Here is a 20,709-nt window from a genome sequence, read left to right on the forward strand (position 1 = left end):
CCATTTCAGCACTTAAAGCTTAAGAGTTGCTGTAGAAGGAAATGATTGCTCCATCATCTCCTAATATCCCAGTCTCTAACTATTACATTCCTATCTGTGGACTTACCTTTGGATCAAGTGCCAAAGAATCAAGTAGTAGTAAAGAAAGTAAGTTAAGTTTTATTTTTCTTTTTAAATTTATATTTCTACTTTATTATATTATAGAGGATCATTCTAGGAAGTAAAGGAATATGTTTTGCATACTCTTTGTAATGCCAGTCACATGTGTAACACTTTCATTATAAACCAGGCTATAGTTACAGGACCATATGGAATACAAATTTAATAAGAGGACCATATGGAATAGTTTCATAAATGTTCACTTCCTTTTGCTAAATTATTACTACAGTTCCAATTATGTAGAAGGGTGAAACCCACTTAAACCAGTTAAAATAATAACCTTTTCCGCAAAAGTAAAACATGCTTTTTACCACAATGGAGTCCCTTTTAAAAACTTATAAGAGCTAAAAGATCGATCTTATTAAAAGAATAAACTTCCTTTGGGCAGGAAAAAAAAAAAAAAAAAGGTAATAGCTATGACCTATTAAAAGACCATACCTATTAACAGAACACATTTTTGGATTTTATCCCAAACTTGTAGTAAAGTCAATGAAATACCCTTATGTATGAAGTAATCACCTGGTAAGTTAGTTTAAAAAACAAACAAAAATTCCCTCAAAGCTTTTTCTTCAATTATGTTTCTAATAGGAGGCAAATGTGGCTCTTTGTATATATTTTTAAGAATATAAAATGTTTCAAAAGTAAAGTTTATAGAAATGCAAAATGAAGTTATTTGACATGAAAAAAGAAAGTGCAACCCGAAATGTATTTAAATTATTTATTAAAATGAAACAACAACAAAAAGCATTTTAGATACATAAGATTATACAATATAATTTACCATTTTTATTATCTACCCTTTCCCCTACTGGAAGATACCTTAAACAGTATCAATAGAAAGGAAAAACAAAGACTTCACATTATTAGCTTCCCATTTCATTTTTTTTTTTTTTTTAATTTCACCTTATTGAACGATACATCATGAAATCAATAGTTGTACATCTAGGAAATTTACCAATGGAGCTCTCTTCCACAGGAGTGTATACTTTAATCTGTCGCATGTGAGTATCTCTTCCATTCTGGTGATTGGCTAGAACAGCAATCTGTATCATGAATGTGCGAATTGGCTTCTTATGAGAATCAGTTAAAGGAACATGAATCCAACCACTAGGTTCCACTAATTCAAGTTGCTGCCAAGAAAAAACAAGAAAAAATTATAGATAATACATTCTTTTTTTTTTACATTCTTTAAATATGAACATTTTACATAAAAGCATTCTAAAATTCACCAGTGTAAAATGACATTTTGTAACTGAAAAAAACAAATTATTTATTATAATAGAAGATAAAGCAAAATGCATACTCTCAATAATCTCATAAAGACATTTTTCTCAACATTAATATTGTAAGAAAAACAAAAACAAAAACAAAAAACCTCAAACCTTCAATGTCTTTGACTTCTGAGAGATTGGAAAAGGTTATGTCATTTGACAAGGTTTCTTACAGTCCCATGTCATCTCATCCATTTATAAGCAGACTAAATGGAAAATAATATAGCAAAACCCTGATAGTAAGGGAAAAAGGATAACAATCACTGTATGCTTTTCAAAATGTACTGAGAAAGATGCACTTCAAATTATAAATTCTCACATTTATAGAATACTTTTCTTACCAATATTTGCACATGTATTATCCCATTCCCTATTATCATACACAATAATTCTTTCAGATAGGTAAAGCATACATTATCATTCCTATTTTACAGATGAAAAGTGAAGGCAAAAAGAGACAAAATGATTGGTCTAATATAAGCTAATCATGAAGAAGACCCTGTCTTCTGACTCTGAATTCAGTCTCTTTCTACTGTACTATATAATGTACATATATGAACAACAGGTATTGGCTATAAAGAACCCCCAAATCTGTGGAAGGGTGACTTTATTCAGTTCACTAAATCTTTATTAGGATACTTAATGAAAGGTTTTTTTTTTAATTGTTTTTGAACAGTAGATCACTAATTTTAAATGAGGTCATATATTTTTCCTGGTTCTTTGGTAGAACTATATTTATTCATCAACTAAATCCTCCCAGTATGTAATTAGTCCCTAGGAGTAAATAACTCTTGAAAGAAGTATTAATCCTGCCAGATCATTAATATTATCATTTGGCAAATTACAGTAACCATGCATTCAGTAGTACTCTTGAGGCCTAAAAACCTACATTGCTGCCAAAATATCTAGCTTCCTACAAAGAGCTAACAGTGTGAAGGATTTTCTACATAGGACCTTTTAATCCTAGTTCCTAACTTAACTTTATAGCCTTACTGCAAGATCCCCATCTCCCCACAGTCAAGCCTGTTGATGCTCTTCATACAGAGGATTCCGCCTCTCACCTTTATGCCTCTGCACTGGGGCAAGACACAGTCATCTTCACTTGTCAGAACCCTGCCTTTCCTTTAAGGCTCAACTCTAGGCCACCAGAGATACAAAGCTTCTCCTTGATTTGCCCAGCTATTAGTGTCTTCCCCTCCCAAGTCACTTTATCTGTTTTGTAAATGTCTGTATCTACCTGCCTACTTAGCTAGATTTTAAGTTTCTTTAAGGCACATATTATTTTTACTTTTGTCTTTGTATCTCTTTTCTAGCACAGTGCTTAGCACAGACAGGTGCTTAATAAATGCTTATTGACTGTGTTTCCTAAAATTCAAGAGTAAATGAACACTTTACTGGGGGAAAAACAACAACAACACTGTATAAGATATCTTTAGACCTAAAGGAAGAATAGCTCCTATGAATTGATGAAACTAACATATGAGTCTTGTTATAAAAGCATGTTGTGGTAAAAGTAACAAAGATTTTAATGGGGAGAGGAACAACAACAGTTATTTGACATCTGAAAGAAATGTCATAGCAATACAGTTCTCATTCTCATCTTACATGAGCTGGAAAATTCCTTGAAGCCAGATATAAAGCTGCTAATTAAGCACACAGAGCACAGGATTATCTTGCCCAACTTACAGGGCTATCTGGAGGTGCATTTAACTTAGTTCATTCCCCTCTGTGGGTTAGAGTATGTGACATATATATCTGTGCCAACTGATGAGGTACTTTATAGTGTTGGGATGGCATTACTAAATCTACCTTCTAAATTAATTACTTGAGTAAGAACTCTAAAATGTAAACAAACATAAGACCCAAGAAAAAAATCAGAAATGTAGATTTATTTGAACAATTCAAAGCATACTATTTTTATTTATTTTTTTTTCTTTTTCTTTTTCATCCCTTTTGTTCTGCTTTTTCTTTCACAACATGACCAATATGGAAATATCTTTTCATCATTCCTTCCTTACCTCCTTCCTCTCCAAGACAGAAAGCAATCTGACCTATGTTATACATGTATAATCATTTTAAATATATTTCCACGTTAGTCATATTGTGAAAAAGCAGAACAAAAAGGAGAGACAAAATGAGAGACAAAAAAGGAAATATACATATATAATATAAGAAAAAGTAAAAAGGTAAAAAATAGTAGGCTCTGATCTACCTTCAGTCTCCACAGTTTTTTCTTTCACTGCAGACAGCATTTCCCAAGTCTAACTGGAATTGTTTTGGATCATATTGCTGAGAAGAGCTAAGTCCATCATAGATGATCATCATACAATTTTCCTGTTATAGTGTACAATGTTCTCCTGTTTCTGCTCACTTCACTCAGCATCAGTTCATATATGAGTTTTGTTTTGTTTTTAATTTTTAATCGGAGAAATATATTAGAGCTATATTCTTTATCAGCTGTCAAAGAGGGTCAAAACACATAAAACACATGAAATTTTCTATTATAGAGAAGCACTTAATCTGAGCCAAGCACTGTGCTAAGCACTGGAATTCAAATACAAGCAGAAAGACAAACTCTATTCTCTTTGAGTTTACATTCTGATGGGAGAGGCTTATATATGAAACATAAGTATATACACATGCACACATTCACATATAAATATGAAATTAATCTAAAGTAGGTAAGGAGAGGAGGTGTCAATATCCTAACAGCTTGGGGGACTTGGAAATGTTCACTGGGCTGAGTTACAAATGAAACTAAAACTCCAAGAAGTAGAAGTGAGGAGAAAATGCTTTTGAAGTTTGGGGGGGCCAGTCCATGCAGAGACATGAAAACATAAAAGATGACACATTTGATGTGTAAATGTGGACTGCTGATTGAATACTCAAGGGAGGAGAAAAGCATATGAAAATTGGAAAGGGAGAGCAGAATGAGATTGTAAAGATCTTTCAATGTCAAAAAGGCTTTAGATAAAAGTCCTCTACTAAGAAGCCACTGGAATTTATTATTTAGAGGGTTAACATGGTCAGATTTGAACATTAGGGAAATTTTCATGGCAGCTATATTTGGGATATACTGGAATAAGGAGAAAGCTGAGTTAAGGAGGCAAAACTGAAGACTTAGCACACTAGAACAGAAGTAGGAGTCTGGCCCTGTGAGAAAAGGAGGGGACCCACGAAGTCATGTTGTGGCTAGAAAACTAGAGACAAAGTGTATGCCCATCCATTGTGGAACACCTGAACAAACTGAGCTAAGAAAAGGTAATGGAAGGCCTTCTTGCTCTAAAAACCAAGGAATATGATGAATACCAAAAAAAAAAAAAAAACAAGAAAAAATTTATTTGAACTGACAGAAAGTAAATCAAGCCCAAACAGGAAAATAACATATAGAATGATTTTAAAAATGTGAGGGGAGAGAACAATAGCAAAACAATCAAAACTAAACGTCAAGAAATAACAATAATTAAGTTTGACCTCAAAGTAAAGACATGAGAAAATATCTTCCTCCATTCTTCACTTCTCTGCAGATAGGGGGAAATAAGCCTACATAAATAATGTAAGAAAGGATGAGTGCTCTTTAGTTTAGCTGATTTTTCTTCTTTTCTTTTTTATATTCTATTTAAAAGTATGGCTATCTGGGATAGAAGAGAAGAGGATATACTGAGAAATCTTAGTTATATAAAAACAAATATGTCACTAATCTTAAAAAAGGAATATCAATGTTACAGCTATGCAAAGAATGGATTAAGGATAGGCCTGGATATATTATTTCCCCCACCCCTTCCACTTTAACATCTTCCTATCTTGAGGGTTAGTGAAGTATTTAGAGTAAAAAAATGTAGGCTTCATAAAAAGATTAGAAATACATCAATTTTTAAAATTCTGATTTCTGAGGCAGCTAAGTGGCACAGCACATAAGAGCATTAGCCCTGAAATCAGGAGGATCTGAGTTCAAATTTGACCTCAGACACTTAATGCTTCCTGGCTGTGTGACCCTGGACAAGTCACTTAGGCCCAACTGCCTCAGCAAAAAAAAAAAAAAATAAAATAATAATAATAATAATAATGATAAGCCAAAAAAGGCTATAAATAAAATATTTTAAAACATTGCTTATCCCCTAACAAACTGAACTTTAAAAATAAGCTAGGTCAATCTAATTTGCTTTATGAGACTGGCAAAAATAGTAAATAAACAACATAAAGTGAAGGTATAATACTATTTAAGTACAATAATACAATTTAATAAGATTACTATTTTTACTAAATGAAATTTCATTTGACAGCCAACAATTTATCAAAGAACAGTAAAAAACTAAAAATGATTTTATGTTTATCAAATTAGTAACTAAAATTTTCCTTTTATGCATTTCTGAAAATGACAGTAACAAGTGACAATAAGAACAGTAAACTCTTATATAGTTTCAATCTCCAAGTACATATAAAACTTTTATTCTTACTTTTAAAATCTATACTTTCCCTTTTGTTCACAATACTGCAAAGGAATTGTTTTAGTTAATAGTTTGCAATTTAGAAGTTTATTTGCTCTATTTTCAGGAAATTACCAAATAGTCAAATTGTATAATATCAGAACATTCCAAACTTCAAAAAGTTATTCTATGCAAGGCATTCATGTATTTCTTCAAGATAATGAAACAAATCCTTTCTAGCAACTAGGTTCCACTGAGTTTAATATATCACCTGATTTGGCTTTATGCATCATAGATAGAGGCTTGGTATCTATACATCATTTCTCCAAAGAGGGAATCTAAAAAAAAATGGAAGCATTTATTTTCTGATTCTGTTCCCACTGTTGTTTTCAGGTCCCCATTTCTAGAGGACAGAAATGATGAGCAAGAATCTAAGTCTATCTGTAGAAATAGCTCTATCCATGACCTACTTGCCATTTAAGGTTTGATGTGGCTTTTTTGAAATTTTTTTATAAAGTAGAAGAAGAGTCCCTTTCAAGTGTAACCCACTTATACAATATCAATGAGTGAATACACAGGTTGATTCCAGGATTCCTGTTGTACTTGGAAGCACTCATGTATCCAGGGCAGGCTTACGTACAGCCTCTGGTAGGGAAAAGCCCCTGCCTGCTGTCACTCTTTCCGAGTACCTACAAATCTTGTCATTCCTCTGTAGTGCCTCGGATTCTGTAAGCTTCACAAAAAGCAGAGGGTAACAGCACGATGAGGCAAGATCCCAAAGAGGTCAGCTTGGCCACACAGTTTACCCAAAGGCAACAGCAGAGTTCACAACTGCCACATCTTTAAACCTCCTGGTGACACCATTTAACTGTCACACTGTTCTTTGGAAAGGATACCATCAGCAGGGTGAAAGTAAATAGTCGCTTAGACTATGAAATTTTTGTTATTGCTCTCAGTTAAAAAAAAATTGTTTTCTCTTTTTTCTCCCATTCTTTGCCTGGGGTGGAGAGGGGAGAGAAGGGAAGAGGATAGAGAGGCACAAAATAAATATGCAATCAAAATAAATTCTCCCAATGACCATGTTTAGAAATGTCTCATTCTGCACCTTAAGTCCATCACTTCGGTGAAGTTTACTTAACACTTTCCCCCTAAACATTTTTATCCCCCTGAGGTAATTAGGATTAGTTAAGTGACTAGTCCAGGGTCATAGAGCTAGGAAGTGTTAAGTATCTGAGACCAGATTCCCCCTATACTTAAAAAAAAAAACACCCTGATAAACTGGTTTTTAACATAGGAGACAAACAGAAAACAAAAACTGTTCTCTGAAAAAGTGAAGCAAAACAACACAAAAGCAACAATTACAGTTGAATGTTCAGAGGACCAACAATACATCTGTATTTCAGTTTTTGTGGATGGATATGACAGCTTTTATTCTCAAAAAGGCTGCTACTACTTAATGTTGGCAGGAAAATATTATAAAAGAAAGATAACCTTCAGAAAAAAAGAAAGTTTTTATGAGACCACTTCAGATAAACACTGTAAAAATTGATCCAAGTTTGTTATGATTGTTTGGCTGATAGTTACCTTAGTCTGAAAATAAACTCTGGGTTGTTTAAAAAAAATTTTTTTTTCCAGGAAAAAATTAAGATACCATAAATGAGATGACATCATGGGAGAAAACTGTCATTCATTTAACAAGAATTTATCAAGTATCTACATACAAAGCATCATAGTAAATAAATTCTTTATTACATACCATATTGTGTATACATATAGGCGTACATATATACATACATGTTATTATTACTAGTTATATAATACTTTTTCTTTTTTGGCGAGGCAATGGGTATTAAGTAACTTGTCCAGGGTTACACTGCTAGAAAGTGTTAATTAAGTGTCTAAGGCCCAATTTGAACACCCCCCCCCCAGCACCAACCCTCTTTCCATCAGAAGAACTCTAATGGCTCTCAAGTACATCGAGGACCAAATATAAATCCTTAGTTAGTGTTTAAAGGCCTTCACTAAAGGGATGGGAGGATAGACAGTGCAAAGACGCAGAGGCCAGAGAGGAATATCGAAGGCCAGATTACCTGGAGCAGAGAATATTTGGAGATGAAATGTAAGAAGGGTAGAGAGTTAGGAGAAGCACCTTTTCATATGGTTACAAATAGTTTCAATTTCATCATCTGAAAATTGTCAATTTTCAGATGATGAAATTGAAACTATTTCCACTCATATGAAAGGGTGTTCCAAATCACTATTGATCAGAGAAATGCAAATCAAGACAACACTGAGATACCACTACACACCTGTCAGACTGGCTAAGATGACAGGAAAAAATAATGATGAATGGTGGAGGGGATGTGGGAAAATTGGAATACTGATGCATTGTTGGTGGAGTTGTGAACGAATCTAACCATTCTGGAGAGCAATCTGGAATTATGCCCAAAAAGTTATCAAACTGTGCATACCTTTTGACCCAGCAGTGTTATTATTGGGCTTATAACCCAAAGAGATCTTAAAGGAAGAAAGGGACCTATATGTGCAAAAATGTTTATAGCTCCCAATTTTGTAGTGGCTAGAAACTGGAAACTGAATGAATGCCCATCAATTGAAGAATGGCTGAATAAATTATGATATATGAATAATTATGGAACATTATTGTTCTATAAGAAATGACCAGCAGGATGAATATAGAGAGGCTTGGAGAGATTTACATCAACTGATGCTGAGTGAAATGAGCAGAACTAGCAGATCATTATACACTTCAACAACAATACTGTATGAGGATGTATGCTGATGGAAGTGGAAATCTTCAACATAGAGAAGAGCTAATTCAGTTCCAATTGATCAATGATGGACAGAAACAGCTACACCCAGAGAAGGAACACTGGGAATTGAGTGTAAACTGTTTGCACTACTGTCATTCTACCCAGGTTACTTTTACCTTCGGAATCCAATTCTTAGTGTACAACAAGAAATTTGGTTTTACACACATATATTGTATCTAGGATATATGGTAACACATTTAACATGTATGGGATTGCCTGTCATCTAGAGGAAGAAGGGGAAAATTTGGAAAAGAAGTGAATACAAGGAATAAGTTGTAAAAAAAAATTACCCATGCATATGTACTGTCAAAAAAAAAAAAGTTATAATTATAAAAGAAAAAAAGAAAAAAAAAGAAAATTGTTCATATCCTTTGACCATTTATCAATTGGAGAATGGCTTGAACTATTATAAATTTGAATCAATTCTCTATATACTTTAGAAATCTGGCCTTTATCAGATCCTTTGGATGTAAAAATGTTTTCACAAATCTCACTTTCACAAGAGGCTCATCTCAGCTCCCCCCAGATGCTCTCTGAAATTATCATTCATTACTTTTAAACAGATCACAAGTCTTAGTTTTAAAAAACTAACAAAATTATTAAGTTTTGAAAAGTTTTGAAAAACTTTCAAAACAAGAATATGAATGGTTAACTATTTAAAAATTTAAATATTAATGCCTATTATTAAAATTCAACATAACCACTATCTTTCTATAAGTCATACTAGGTGATTTTTGAACTCGGTAAGCACTTTCATCAGGGGCTGCTCATTGACTGTAAAGATTGAATTTGTTATCCTAGGCTTAGCATCATCCAAAAATTGAAATTTCAGTGTGAGTCTTTAAGAAAAGTCTACTGGAGATATAACTCAGGTGACCAAAGTGGCCAAGTACGAAGACCTTTTCTATTGGTTTGAAAAAAATGCCATAAGGAAATTGTTGCACACACAATGAATAGGTCATGTGCCACATCTTGTTAAAATTAAGAATCCATTTTTCAAACTCCATAAAAGTAAATGAATATAAAAGAAATTTAAAACGCTTAAACTTTCAAATGATGTTTGTATATTTGTATAGCCTTTATGCTTATGGAATTAAAAAAGCTTAAAACAACATTATGACTTTTTGCATACCCTGTTACAAATATCATATGTTCATAACTAGACATTTATATTTCATTGTTCTCACTTGTATCTATCAATTAATCAGCAAGTCAGTAAAAATATATTAAGCACCTACTACATGCCAGGTACTGTACTACATGATGATGATACAAAGAAAGGCAAAAGACAGACCCCCCTGCCTTCAATAAGGCACAATGTAGCAAGTATGACAACATGAAAATTAACTATGTACACATATAGAGCATAGACAGCATCAACAATCAATACAGGGAAGGTACTACAATTAAGAGGGATTTGGAAAAGTTTCCCAAAGAAGGTGAGATTTTAGTTTGGATCTTAACAAAATCAGGAAAGTCAGCCAAGAGGTGGAACAGAAAAGGGAGAAGATACATGGGTGATAGTCAGTGGAAATGCCTGAAGTTGGGCATACTATGTGCTTTGCACATACTAATAGTTAATCAATTAGTCCAATATTTCTTTGTCGCAGTATTGCAGGATGTAGTCCATGTAATCTTTTATTTTCATTCTTGGATCTGAGGGCCTTAGTTTTTATCTAGAAGATAACCAGGAGTAGTTATTATTCCAGGAATGCACTTGTGACTTCATCAGTAAATAAGTCCTAAATTGAGGAGCACAAAAGCTGATCAGTATATCTTGTCTTGCTACTTACAGTCTTAGAAAATATTAATACTATGTTTTTTGTTGTTATTGCTGTTATCACATTTGCATTTTTAATGGAATTCAGCTAAGAAATGACCCTGAGGCTATTATTCATAAAATAACTGCTTTTTGAATTGACAAAAAGTACTGGGTTACAAGTTCATCTTTTGCAGACTCTCAGATGTCATTATTGGTATATTTTAGAAGTAGATGAATAATAGGTACTTCATTCTATTCCCACAAGATTTTGATTTCTTTTGCAAAATGTCTACAATTTGAAACTTTTCATTCCATGTCTCTTGGAGATTATAAGCATTTGATATGGTGTCATATATTTAAAACATTCTTATGGATCACTGTTATGTCCAAGGCTCTTGTCTATGACAATGATATAATTACAGTAGAGTTTATTAGCTGAATTCCCGAGGGTTTTTGAGTTCTATATTTGGAGTTTGGCGATATGTTATCTGTTGATTCCAGAAAGATAGAGAACTACCAACATATTCTATTCAACAAGTCTTGTCTTGCTAAGTATTCAATAGGTGCTAAATTTTTAGAGCTTTCGGTGTGTGCTGCAAAGTTTCTAGCTTTTTCTTTCATAATCTTATTGAATACCAGGCTCCTTGAGGATAATTCTTCTATAATTTCTGGAAGCTATTACTTAGCTGTAAACAATTCTTATAAATTCCTCTATTTCCATAAACAAAATTCCCATGTTTTAGCCGTTTGTCCACCACTGTTTTGGTCAACATTATTAAGTTCCTGATGGCATACTCACTGCTACATTTTATCTTTTTTTTATAATTATCTCAATCCCTCAGGTATTAACAGAAAATGCAGGCAACAAAAACAATCAATAGAAAAAATAATTTCTGTTTCTGGCAGCCCTTTTTGTAGTGGCAAGAAATTGGAAACTGAGTGGATGCCTGTCAGTTGGAGAATGGCTGAATAACTTATGGTATATAAATGTTATGGAGTATTATTGTTCTATAAGAAAAGAACAGCAGGATGATTTCAGAGAGGCCTGGAGAGACTTACATGAACTGATACTCAGGGAAATGAGCAGAATCAGGAGATCATTGCATATGACAACAAGAAGACTATATGATGATCAATTCTGATGGATGTGGCTCTTTTACAATAAGACGATTCAGATCAGTTCCAATGATTTTGTGATGAAGAGAGCCATCTATACCCAGAGAAAGAACTGTGGGAATTGAATGTAAATCGAGTGTAAATCACAACCTAGTATTTTCACTCTTTTTATTGTTGTTCACTTGCATTTTGTTTTCTTTCTCATCATTTTTTTTTCTGATTTGATTTTTCTTGTACAGTAAGATAATTGTATAAATATGTATACACATATTGTATTTAACATATATTTTTACCATTTTTTTCCCCCTGAGGCTGGGGTTAAATGACTTGCCCAGGACCACACAGCTAGGAAGTGTTAAGTGTCTGAGACCAGATTTGAACTCGGGTCCTCCTGAATTCAAGGCTGGTGCTCTCTATCCACTGTGCCACCTAGCTGCCCCCTTATTTTTACTATTTTTAACATATATTGGATTGCTTGCTATCTAGGGGAGGAGGTGAGGAAAAAGGGAGGAAAAATTGGAACATAAGGCTTTGCAAGAGTTAATGTTGAAAAATTACCTGTTATGGGCCAGAACTTGAAACAAGGTGCTAAGTCAGTGGAACTGATAGAGACAATGGTTATTTAGCATCATGCTTAACAGTTCTTTAGTTCAGGACATGTACTTAATACTTACCATAGTTCTACAAGATTCACATCTTTGATAAGACAGCATATATAAGCTAGGAGCCTCAGACAGGATTCAGTGGGGGAGATTTAGAAGCCAGAAAAGGCAGGCAGGATCTCAAGCTCTCAGAACCAAGGCCAGACTGAAAGGCTCTCCAGAAAGTTGCCCAGCCCCAGGAAAGGAGACAAGACTTGGAAAGAGACAATGAAGGATTTGGACTTTAACCCCTGGCTATAGTCTTATGGTTACTGAATTGAAACGAAGGCTGCTTCCAGAGACTCCAAGAAAACACCAACAAAAGAATATAACATTTTAGAGCGATTACAATTATCCATGCATGTCTTTTGAAAATTAAAAAGCTTTACTAAAAAACAAATTAAAAATAATTTTATTAAATATTCAAGATCTTAAAATGTTCTGTTTTTCATTTCTTACAGTTCTACTATCTTCATAAATATTTTCCATATGAAAATATTAAAATAGTAGGGGAAATTATTAAAATACATTTGGGCCAAAGGGAACAGCATTAGAAAATTAATAATAGAATGGATTACACGCAGAAAGCACCTGGTATCGGACTACTGATGCAAATTAAAGATATGGAATGACCAAGGAAGCTGCAGATAGCCATTTAGTAGCTTGGACAAAAGCAAAAAAGTGAAAACAATAAGATATATATATACATATGTATAAATGTGTAGATGCGATAGTTGAATGTTAAAGATTCCAAACTAAGGCAGAGGAACCATTTTAGGAAAAAGAAATTGGTTCCAATAATTACTCTTTTCCTTTGCATTGACAGTATGTCTTCATAAAGCAAATTCTACAGCAATGGTTCTTTGTATAAAAATCTCAGACAAGAGTTTAACATGGCAAGATTTTACTTGGCATTTTCAAATCAGAATAAAGCAAACCATTTGTTCAGACCATGGGATGAGTCCCAAAAAGTTACAGTGAAGATAATCAAGCCAAAAGGCCAAAAAAGGGGTCACTCAGCATTCTTCTCCTGGCTTAGTTGGTTAGTTAGCTTGGATTTGATTTTCAAAATTCAGTAGGGAGCAATAAAGACCATGTCAGAAACGAAAAATCAATGTGCTGTGGAGAAATACTGGAAGAATAGGGAAGAAACACACCCAAAGCCCTTTTCATTATCACTGGAATTACAGTAAAACTTTAGTAGTTCCCAAAAGAAAAACAAAAGGATAGGATAGTCTTAGAGAAAAATATAAATTTGATGTTCTTAAAAAATAAAGATCTATTCATTCAAAATATTGCTATGTAGTAGAAAATTATACAAATATACAATAAGTAGTAAAAATGAGATAGGTTAATAAAAATTCTAATTCACAATAAATTTATAGTTTATCACAATAGATTAATAGCATAATCAATATACACTCTGTAATGCTTTTTCATTAAATAAAAACCAAATCCTCAGTTTGTTAAACACAAATTATAATCAGCCAGAGAATTTTATATATACATTATAAGTTTCTCTAGCCCAAGTTCATAAGATCCCATATTTAGAGTGGGCAGGGATTTGAGAAAGCCATCAAACCCAAGTGCCTCATTTTACTGATAAAGAAAATAAGGCTGAGAGAGGCTAAGTGAGTAGTGAGAATTAAACAGATGGGTTAAATGTTTGAAGTAGGATTGGAACTCGGGCCTTTTGACTCCTAGTTCAGTGATATTTGATTGTCTTTCATTGTTTTAGAGGAAAGATTAAATCCAGTAAATTCTCTAATTAGTTTACACTAAGCAAGTTTATTTTCCTTGCTAATTTCCCCTAACATTTCATTATTGATGATTACCACACTGATTCCTCCATCTTGCACAGCTACATCCACATTGTGAACTGCTTAGAAACATGAAAACTAATATATTCCTACAAATCAATTTTCAATACAGAAAATTATTAGTGAAAAGTCAAGTTAATAAGTATTTACTAAGTACCTATTATGTGCCAGTCATTCTACTAAAAAGCCCTGGAGAGATGAAAAAAGGCAACAGAACCATTCCTTCCTCTCACCAAGCACACATTACTAGTGATGGAGATAACATGCAAACAATCAGGTAGAAACATGATTCAGATAGCAGGATAAATCTTAGATAGAAGATATTCACATTAGAGAGAGGATCAGAAAAAAATAATTATAAAACCTTATGAAAACAGAAAATAAAGCTCCTTAGTTTTAATCAGGTACAAATTCAGCTTTTCATATTCTAGTTTACTTTAAATGACCTGTAACCAAAATATAATTCCCTTTGTTTTCAGAGCAATGACAACCAATTATCGCTGGTTAGAAAATCTGAAATAGTGCTCAGGAAGCCAAAGATGAAAGACACGGAAGGCAGAAAGATATCTTTATACCAGCTATTCCCGAGGCTGGCTTTCCTGAAAGTTCAGTTCAAGTATCACAGTCTACATGAAGCCTTTCCTGAGTTCTCTCAGCTGATGATGCTTCCCCCACCATAAACTTATCTTTTACATTTTTTGGTATACCCAAATACATGTATATGCTGTCTCACTCAATATAACATGAGATCCTTCCTTGAGAACAGGGACTACCTCAATTAGAGTAGTTTCTTAATAAATGCTTGTTGACAAGTTGATTTTTTTTTTAAAATTAAATTGAAATTAACTCTGTGTTTTTTTAAAAGAATAATTTGGTAATCTTTTTTCTGTCATTGACAACTTTGAAAATGTTGTGAAACCCATGTATCTCTTCTCAAAATAATGTTTTTAAATACATCAAGTAAAATACACAGGGTAACAAAGGAAACTACTAACATTACAAATTATCAAAATATTAAAAGTTCTAAGTCAAAGACCCCCTGAAATCTAACCATGGAGTCTTAAGACATCACTGGAAGATAGGGAATATAAATGCTTGGAAACTAGCTGGAAAAAAGAATATAGATAGAATAATATGGTCTAAAAATTTATAGAAAGTTCTAGTCTAAGAAGAACGATAAAGTCTTGAGAGCAAAATTCTGACAAACAAAAGAATCCAATAGCATCAAACTGATTTAGATTTTAAAAACATGCATAAAAGATAAAAGCTAAGGACAGGTAATTGAGCAAACATAAAACATTTAGCATCCAAATTCCTAGAAGTTAAGTGAGTTACAAGATGAAAAAGAGAGTATAACTATACTTAACCTCCCTCTCTCAGAACTAGATATATCTAACCACAAAATAAACAAGGAAGAATTTAGAGAAGTGAATAGAATTTTAGAAAAGTTAAGTATAATGGATCTCTGGAGAAAACTGAATGGGGATAGAAAGGAATATACCTTTTTCTCAATGGTAGTAGCACCTACACAAAAACTGACCATATATTAGAGCATGAAAACCTCACATTCAAATGCAGAAAAGAAGAAATATTAAATGCATCCTTTTCAGATCATGATGAAATAAAAATTATGTGTAATAAAGGACATGGAAAAATAAAACAAAAATTAATTGGAAACTAAATAATTTAATCCTGAAGAATGGATACTTCAAAGAACAAATCATAGAAGTAGTCAATAATGTCATCCAAGAGAATGAAAATGAGACAACATATCAAAAGTTATGGGATGCAACTAAAACCATTCTCAGGATAAATTTTATGTTCTCTAGATGCTTATATGAATAAAATAGAAAAAGAGAAGATCAATGTACTGGGCATATAACTAAAAAAGCTAGAAAACGAACAAATTTAAAAACAAAACAAAAAAAAAAAAAAACAAATACCAAATTAGAAATTCTGAAAATCAACGAAGAGATTAGTAAAATGGAAAATAAGAAAACTACTTAACTAATAAATAATATTAAGAATTGGTTTTACGAAAAAAATCCAAAAAAATAAACTGCTGATTGATTTGATTAGGAAAAAAGAAAGAAGAAAACCAAATTACCAGTATCAAAAATGAAAAGGGTAAACTTATTATCAGTGAAAAAGAAATTAAAGCAGGGGCAGCTAGGTGGCGCAGTGGATAGAGCACCAGCCTTGAATTCAGAAGGACCTGAGTTCAAATATGACTCAGACACTTAACACTTCATAGCTGTGTGACCCTGGGCAAGTCACTTAACCTCAGCCTCAGGAGAAAAAAAAAAAAAAAGAAGAAGAAATTGAAAAGCAATCAATGAATTATTAAGAAAAAGACTTTCAAGATCAAATGGATTTACCAGTGAATTCTACCAAACATTTAAAGAACAATTATTTCCAATGCTATTTGGAAAAATAAGTGAAGGAGTACTATCAAATTCCTTTTATGACGATATAGTGCTTATATCTAAACCAAGAAGGGCCAAAACACAGAAAAAAATTATAAACCAATTTCCCTAAAGAATATTGATATAAAAAATTTAAATATAATATTAGCAAAGAGATTATAGCAAAACCAGGATAATATACTATGACCAAGTTGGATTTACATTAGGAATGCAGGGCTGGCTCAATATCAGGAAAACTATCAGCATAAATGACCATATTACTAACAAAGCTAAAAGAATTAATGTGATTATCTTTAACAGATGCATAAAAACATTTTTCAAAATACAACACCCATTTCAAATAAAAACACTAGAGAATATAGGAACAATGAGAGTTTTCCTTAAAATGATAAGTAGCATCTATCTAAAACTATCACCAAGCATTATATGTAATGGGGACAAGCTACAAGCATTTCCAATAAGATCAGGGACGAAACAAAGATGTTCATTTTCACTATTGTTCAATATTGTATAGAAAAGTTAGTTTTAGCAATAAGAGAAAAAAAATAAATTGAAAGAATTAGAATAGGTAATGAGGAAATAAACTATCCCTCTTTTCAGATGATATGTTGGTATATTTAGAGAATCCTAGAGAAGCAACTAAGAGCTACTAGAAACAACTAACAACTTCATCAAAGTTGTAGGATAAAGAACAAACCCTTGTAAACCCTCAATATATCTATGTTACCAACAAAGCTTAGCAGCAAGAGATAAAACAAAATTCCATTTAAAATAACTGTAGACAACGTAAAATATTTGAGAGTCTACCTGCCAAGACAAAGCCAGGAACTATATGAACACAATTACAAAACACATTTCATAAAATTAGAATGAAAAATATCAATTGCTCATGGATAGGCCAACCTATAAGAAAAATGGCAATTCTACCTAAATTAGTTTGCTTATTCAGTGCTATACCAATGAAACTGCCAAAAAATTACTTTACAGACTTAGAAAAAATAATAAAATTCATTTGGAAGAACAAAAGTAAAGAATATCAAGAGAATAAATAAATGGAAAAAAAAAGCAAAGGAAGGTGACTTAGCTATACTGTAATGAAAACAATATTATAAAATAGCAATCATCAAAACCATCTTGTACTGTTTTAAAAAAGGAGTAGCAGATCAATGGGATTGGTTAGGTATGCAAGATACAATAGTCAATCTAGTGTTTGATAAACCCAAAGACTCTAGTTTCTGAGATAAGAACTCACTATATGACAAAAATTGCTATAAAAAAATTGGAAAACAGTATGATAGAAACTAGGCATTAATCTATATCTTACATCCTATGCAAAGATAAGGTAGAAATGCATTCATAATTTAAATATAAAGGATGATAGTATAAGCAAATTAATAGAGCCAAGGATAGTTTAATTGTCAGAGTGTGTCAAAGGGGAATTTATGACCAAACAAGAGATAGAAAACATTATGAAATGCAAAATGGATAATTCTGATTACATTAAAATAAAAAAGTTATGCAAAAATAAACCCAATGCAGCCAAGATTAGAAGGGAAGCAGAAATCTGGTAAACAATTTTTATATCCAGTATTCCTAGAAAAGATCTCATTTCTAAGTATAGCGAGAACTCGAATTTATAAGATTACCAGTTGGGGGGGGCGGAGCCAAGATGGCGGAGAAGATACACGCCACTGTGTAAGCTCCTTTCTTCCCTCACAACCAACTAGATTTAATCAGCCTCAGAAATAGCGTTGGACTGATAGAATCCACAAGGACTGGAAGCACGACTTACCAGCTGAAGAGAATCTGGAGTTTCAGCAGGAAAGGTCAGCTCCCAGGGGAGGAAGAAGAGAGGCCAGCGCAGATAGTGGGGTAGTGGCACACTGCGCTGATCGCGCTGGGGAGGGCTCTGGGATCAGAGAATCCACTGACATAAAAGAATCTGGCACAGGCTGTTAGCTCTTCTCTGCTTATAAAACAGCAGTTCAGAAGAGAAATATAAGCCACTATAAAATTTAAAACTAGATTGGATCTTCCCGGATCGCAGGGGATCGCAGGGGTAACTCAGCAGATCTCAGCAGTGGGGGGCGTGGCCGACATAGGCAATCCAGGCTTTCACCTCAGGGTAGATAAGAGATTGAAGAGTGGGCGGGACGGTAACTCATAGTGCCTGGCTCGGCTGGAGGCTGTGGAGCGGAAGTCCCAGAGAAGCAGAACCTTTGAACTAGGGACCGTGGTTCCTGGCAGACACTTCCAGTTTGAGCGCAGGGGCTTTTCACGTCACCTGCTGCAGACATCCACGCCCCACTGGGACGCATAGGCTGGGCTTTGAGCCGCCTTTACTGGTCAGTCTCAACCTCAGGGAAGCCGCTAAAACACAGCGCCCTCAAAGCACAGCAGTGCTGATCACCTCTGAGGCACATCCAGGGAGGGGGTGGGGAACTCTCTCTTAGCTCAGGCTCAGGAGCCACTGCATCCATCCAGTCTGGGAGGAAGCTGGTAAAGAAGTAAATAAATAATTTCCTACCCCAGGAACAGACCCCCAAAGATTTTTTAAGTATCAGCAAGAAGCCCAAAAAAACCATAGATTCCTTCTACACAGAGAAAGAGCGGGTATCCAACCCTGAGGAAGTTAACAGCAGAGAGTCAGCAGATAACAGCCTAAAGGGGAACGATTCCTACCCCCCATCACATAACTCTCTCCTCGAAGAGACTACTAAAAAGTCAAGAGAGTTTGAAGAAAAATGGGGAAAGGAAAGAGAAGCTATGAAATTGGAGTTGGAAAAAATAAAGAATTCACAGGAGATGCAGGGAAACAAAATTTATGAATTAGAAAAGGTTAAAAAAACACAGGAAAGTAGGATTTCTGAATTGGAGAAGATAAAAAAGCCTCAAGAAAATAGGATTTCTGAATTGGAGAAGATAAAAAAGTCCCAAGAAAATAGGATTTCTGAATTGGAAAAAGAAAATAATTCTCAAAAAAAAAAAAATTTAGGGAAATGGAAAAAAATTCAAGAGAGCAAAATAACTCATTTAAAAATGAAATTGAGCATTTACAAAAAGAACTAAAAACTGTGAATGAAGAAAATAACTCCTTAAAAGTCAGGATGGAACAAATAGAAATGAATGATTCACAGAGAACCCAAGAATCAGTCAAACAAAACAAAAAAAATGAGAAGCTGGAGAACAACGTCAAATACTTACTGGGAAAATCTATAGACCTGGAAAATAGATCTAGGAGAGATAATCTGCGGATCATTGGACTTCCCGAAAACTATGACCAAAAAAAGAGCCTAGATTCTATTTTACAGGAAATTATCAAAGAGAACTGTCCAGAGATAATAGAAACAGAGGGGAAAGTAGATGTTGAAAGAATTCATCGAACTCCTTCTGAAATAGACCCTAAAAAAAGAACACCACGGAATATTGTGGCTAAGCTACAGAATTACCACACAAAGGAGAAAATCCTGCAAGCAGCTAGAAAAAAACAATTTAAATACCAAGGTGCCACAATAAGGGTCACCCAAGATCTGGCTGCCTCCACTTTAAAAGATAGAAGGGCCTGGAATCTGATATTCCGAAAGGCAAAAGATCAAGGATTGCAACCAAGAATAAACTACCCAGCTAAGTTTAGCAGCTTTTTCCATGGAAGAAGATGGTCATTCAATGAAATAGAGGAATTCCATATGTTTCTAAGAAAAAAACCAGACTTAAACAAAAAATTTGATCTACATCCACAAGACTGAAGAGAAACAGAAAAAGGTACACAGAACCCTTGAGAACTATATCTCTGTTGTGGGTATATAGAAAGTACGCATGGATAATTTGATTTTACTGATATAAAAGAAAAAAAAAAGGAGGGGGTGTAGTAAAGGGAAGGGGGTAGTATCAGAAAAAGGGGAAGGGAGTGATAAAAAGAGGGAAACTACATCCCAGGAAGAGGCATAGAAAATACACCATATCTGAGGGAATTTAGAGAGGGGGAGAATCATTGTGTAAATCTTACTCTCATCAGAAGAGGCTCAAAGAGTAAATAATTGTCATATTTGTTTTTCAGAGAATTCTCTCTCACCTCATTAAAAGGGGGGAGAGGAAAAGGGAAAAGGAAAAGGAGAATAAGGGAAGGGACGTGGAGGGAGGGGGGAGGGATACTAAAAAAAAAAAGGGAGGGCTGCGTGTCACAAGGGGGGTCTATAAATTGAATATTGGGGAAGGGGTTCAGGGGGGTCAAGGGAAAAAGCATAATCTGGGGATAA

At 33.9% G+C, this 20,709-nt stretch overlaps 1 protein-coding gene across 7 annotated transcripts in view; it reads right to left on the reverse strand.

Annotated features, from left to right (window-relative positions):
- Window positions 1-1,022: 1,022 nt before the first annotated feature.
- ANAPC10 (anaphase promoting complex subunit 10) overlaps window positions 1,023-20,709 on the reverse strand; it is a 110,394-nt gene continuing 90,707 nt past the window's right edge. For all 7 annotated transcript variants that reach the window (XM_074276661.1, XM_074276662.1, XM_074276665.1 and 4 more), the window contains one exon: window positions 1,023-1,289. In XM_074276661.1, the coding sequence (XP_074132762.1) occupies window positions 1,059-1,289 (231 nt within the window). In that variant the 3' untranslated portion in view covers window positions 1,023-1,058. The remainder of the gene's footprint in view (window positions 1,290-20,709) is intronic.

Source organism: Sminthopsis crassicaudata, chromosome 6 (assembly GCF_048593235.1).
Source record: "Sminthopsis crassicaudata isolate SCR6 chromosome 6, ASM4859323v1, whole genome shotgun sequence".
NCBI classification, from domain to species: Eukaryota; Metazoa; Chordata; class Mammalia; order Dasyuromorphia; family Dasyuridae; genus Sminthopsis; species Sminthopsis crassicaudata.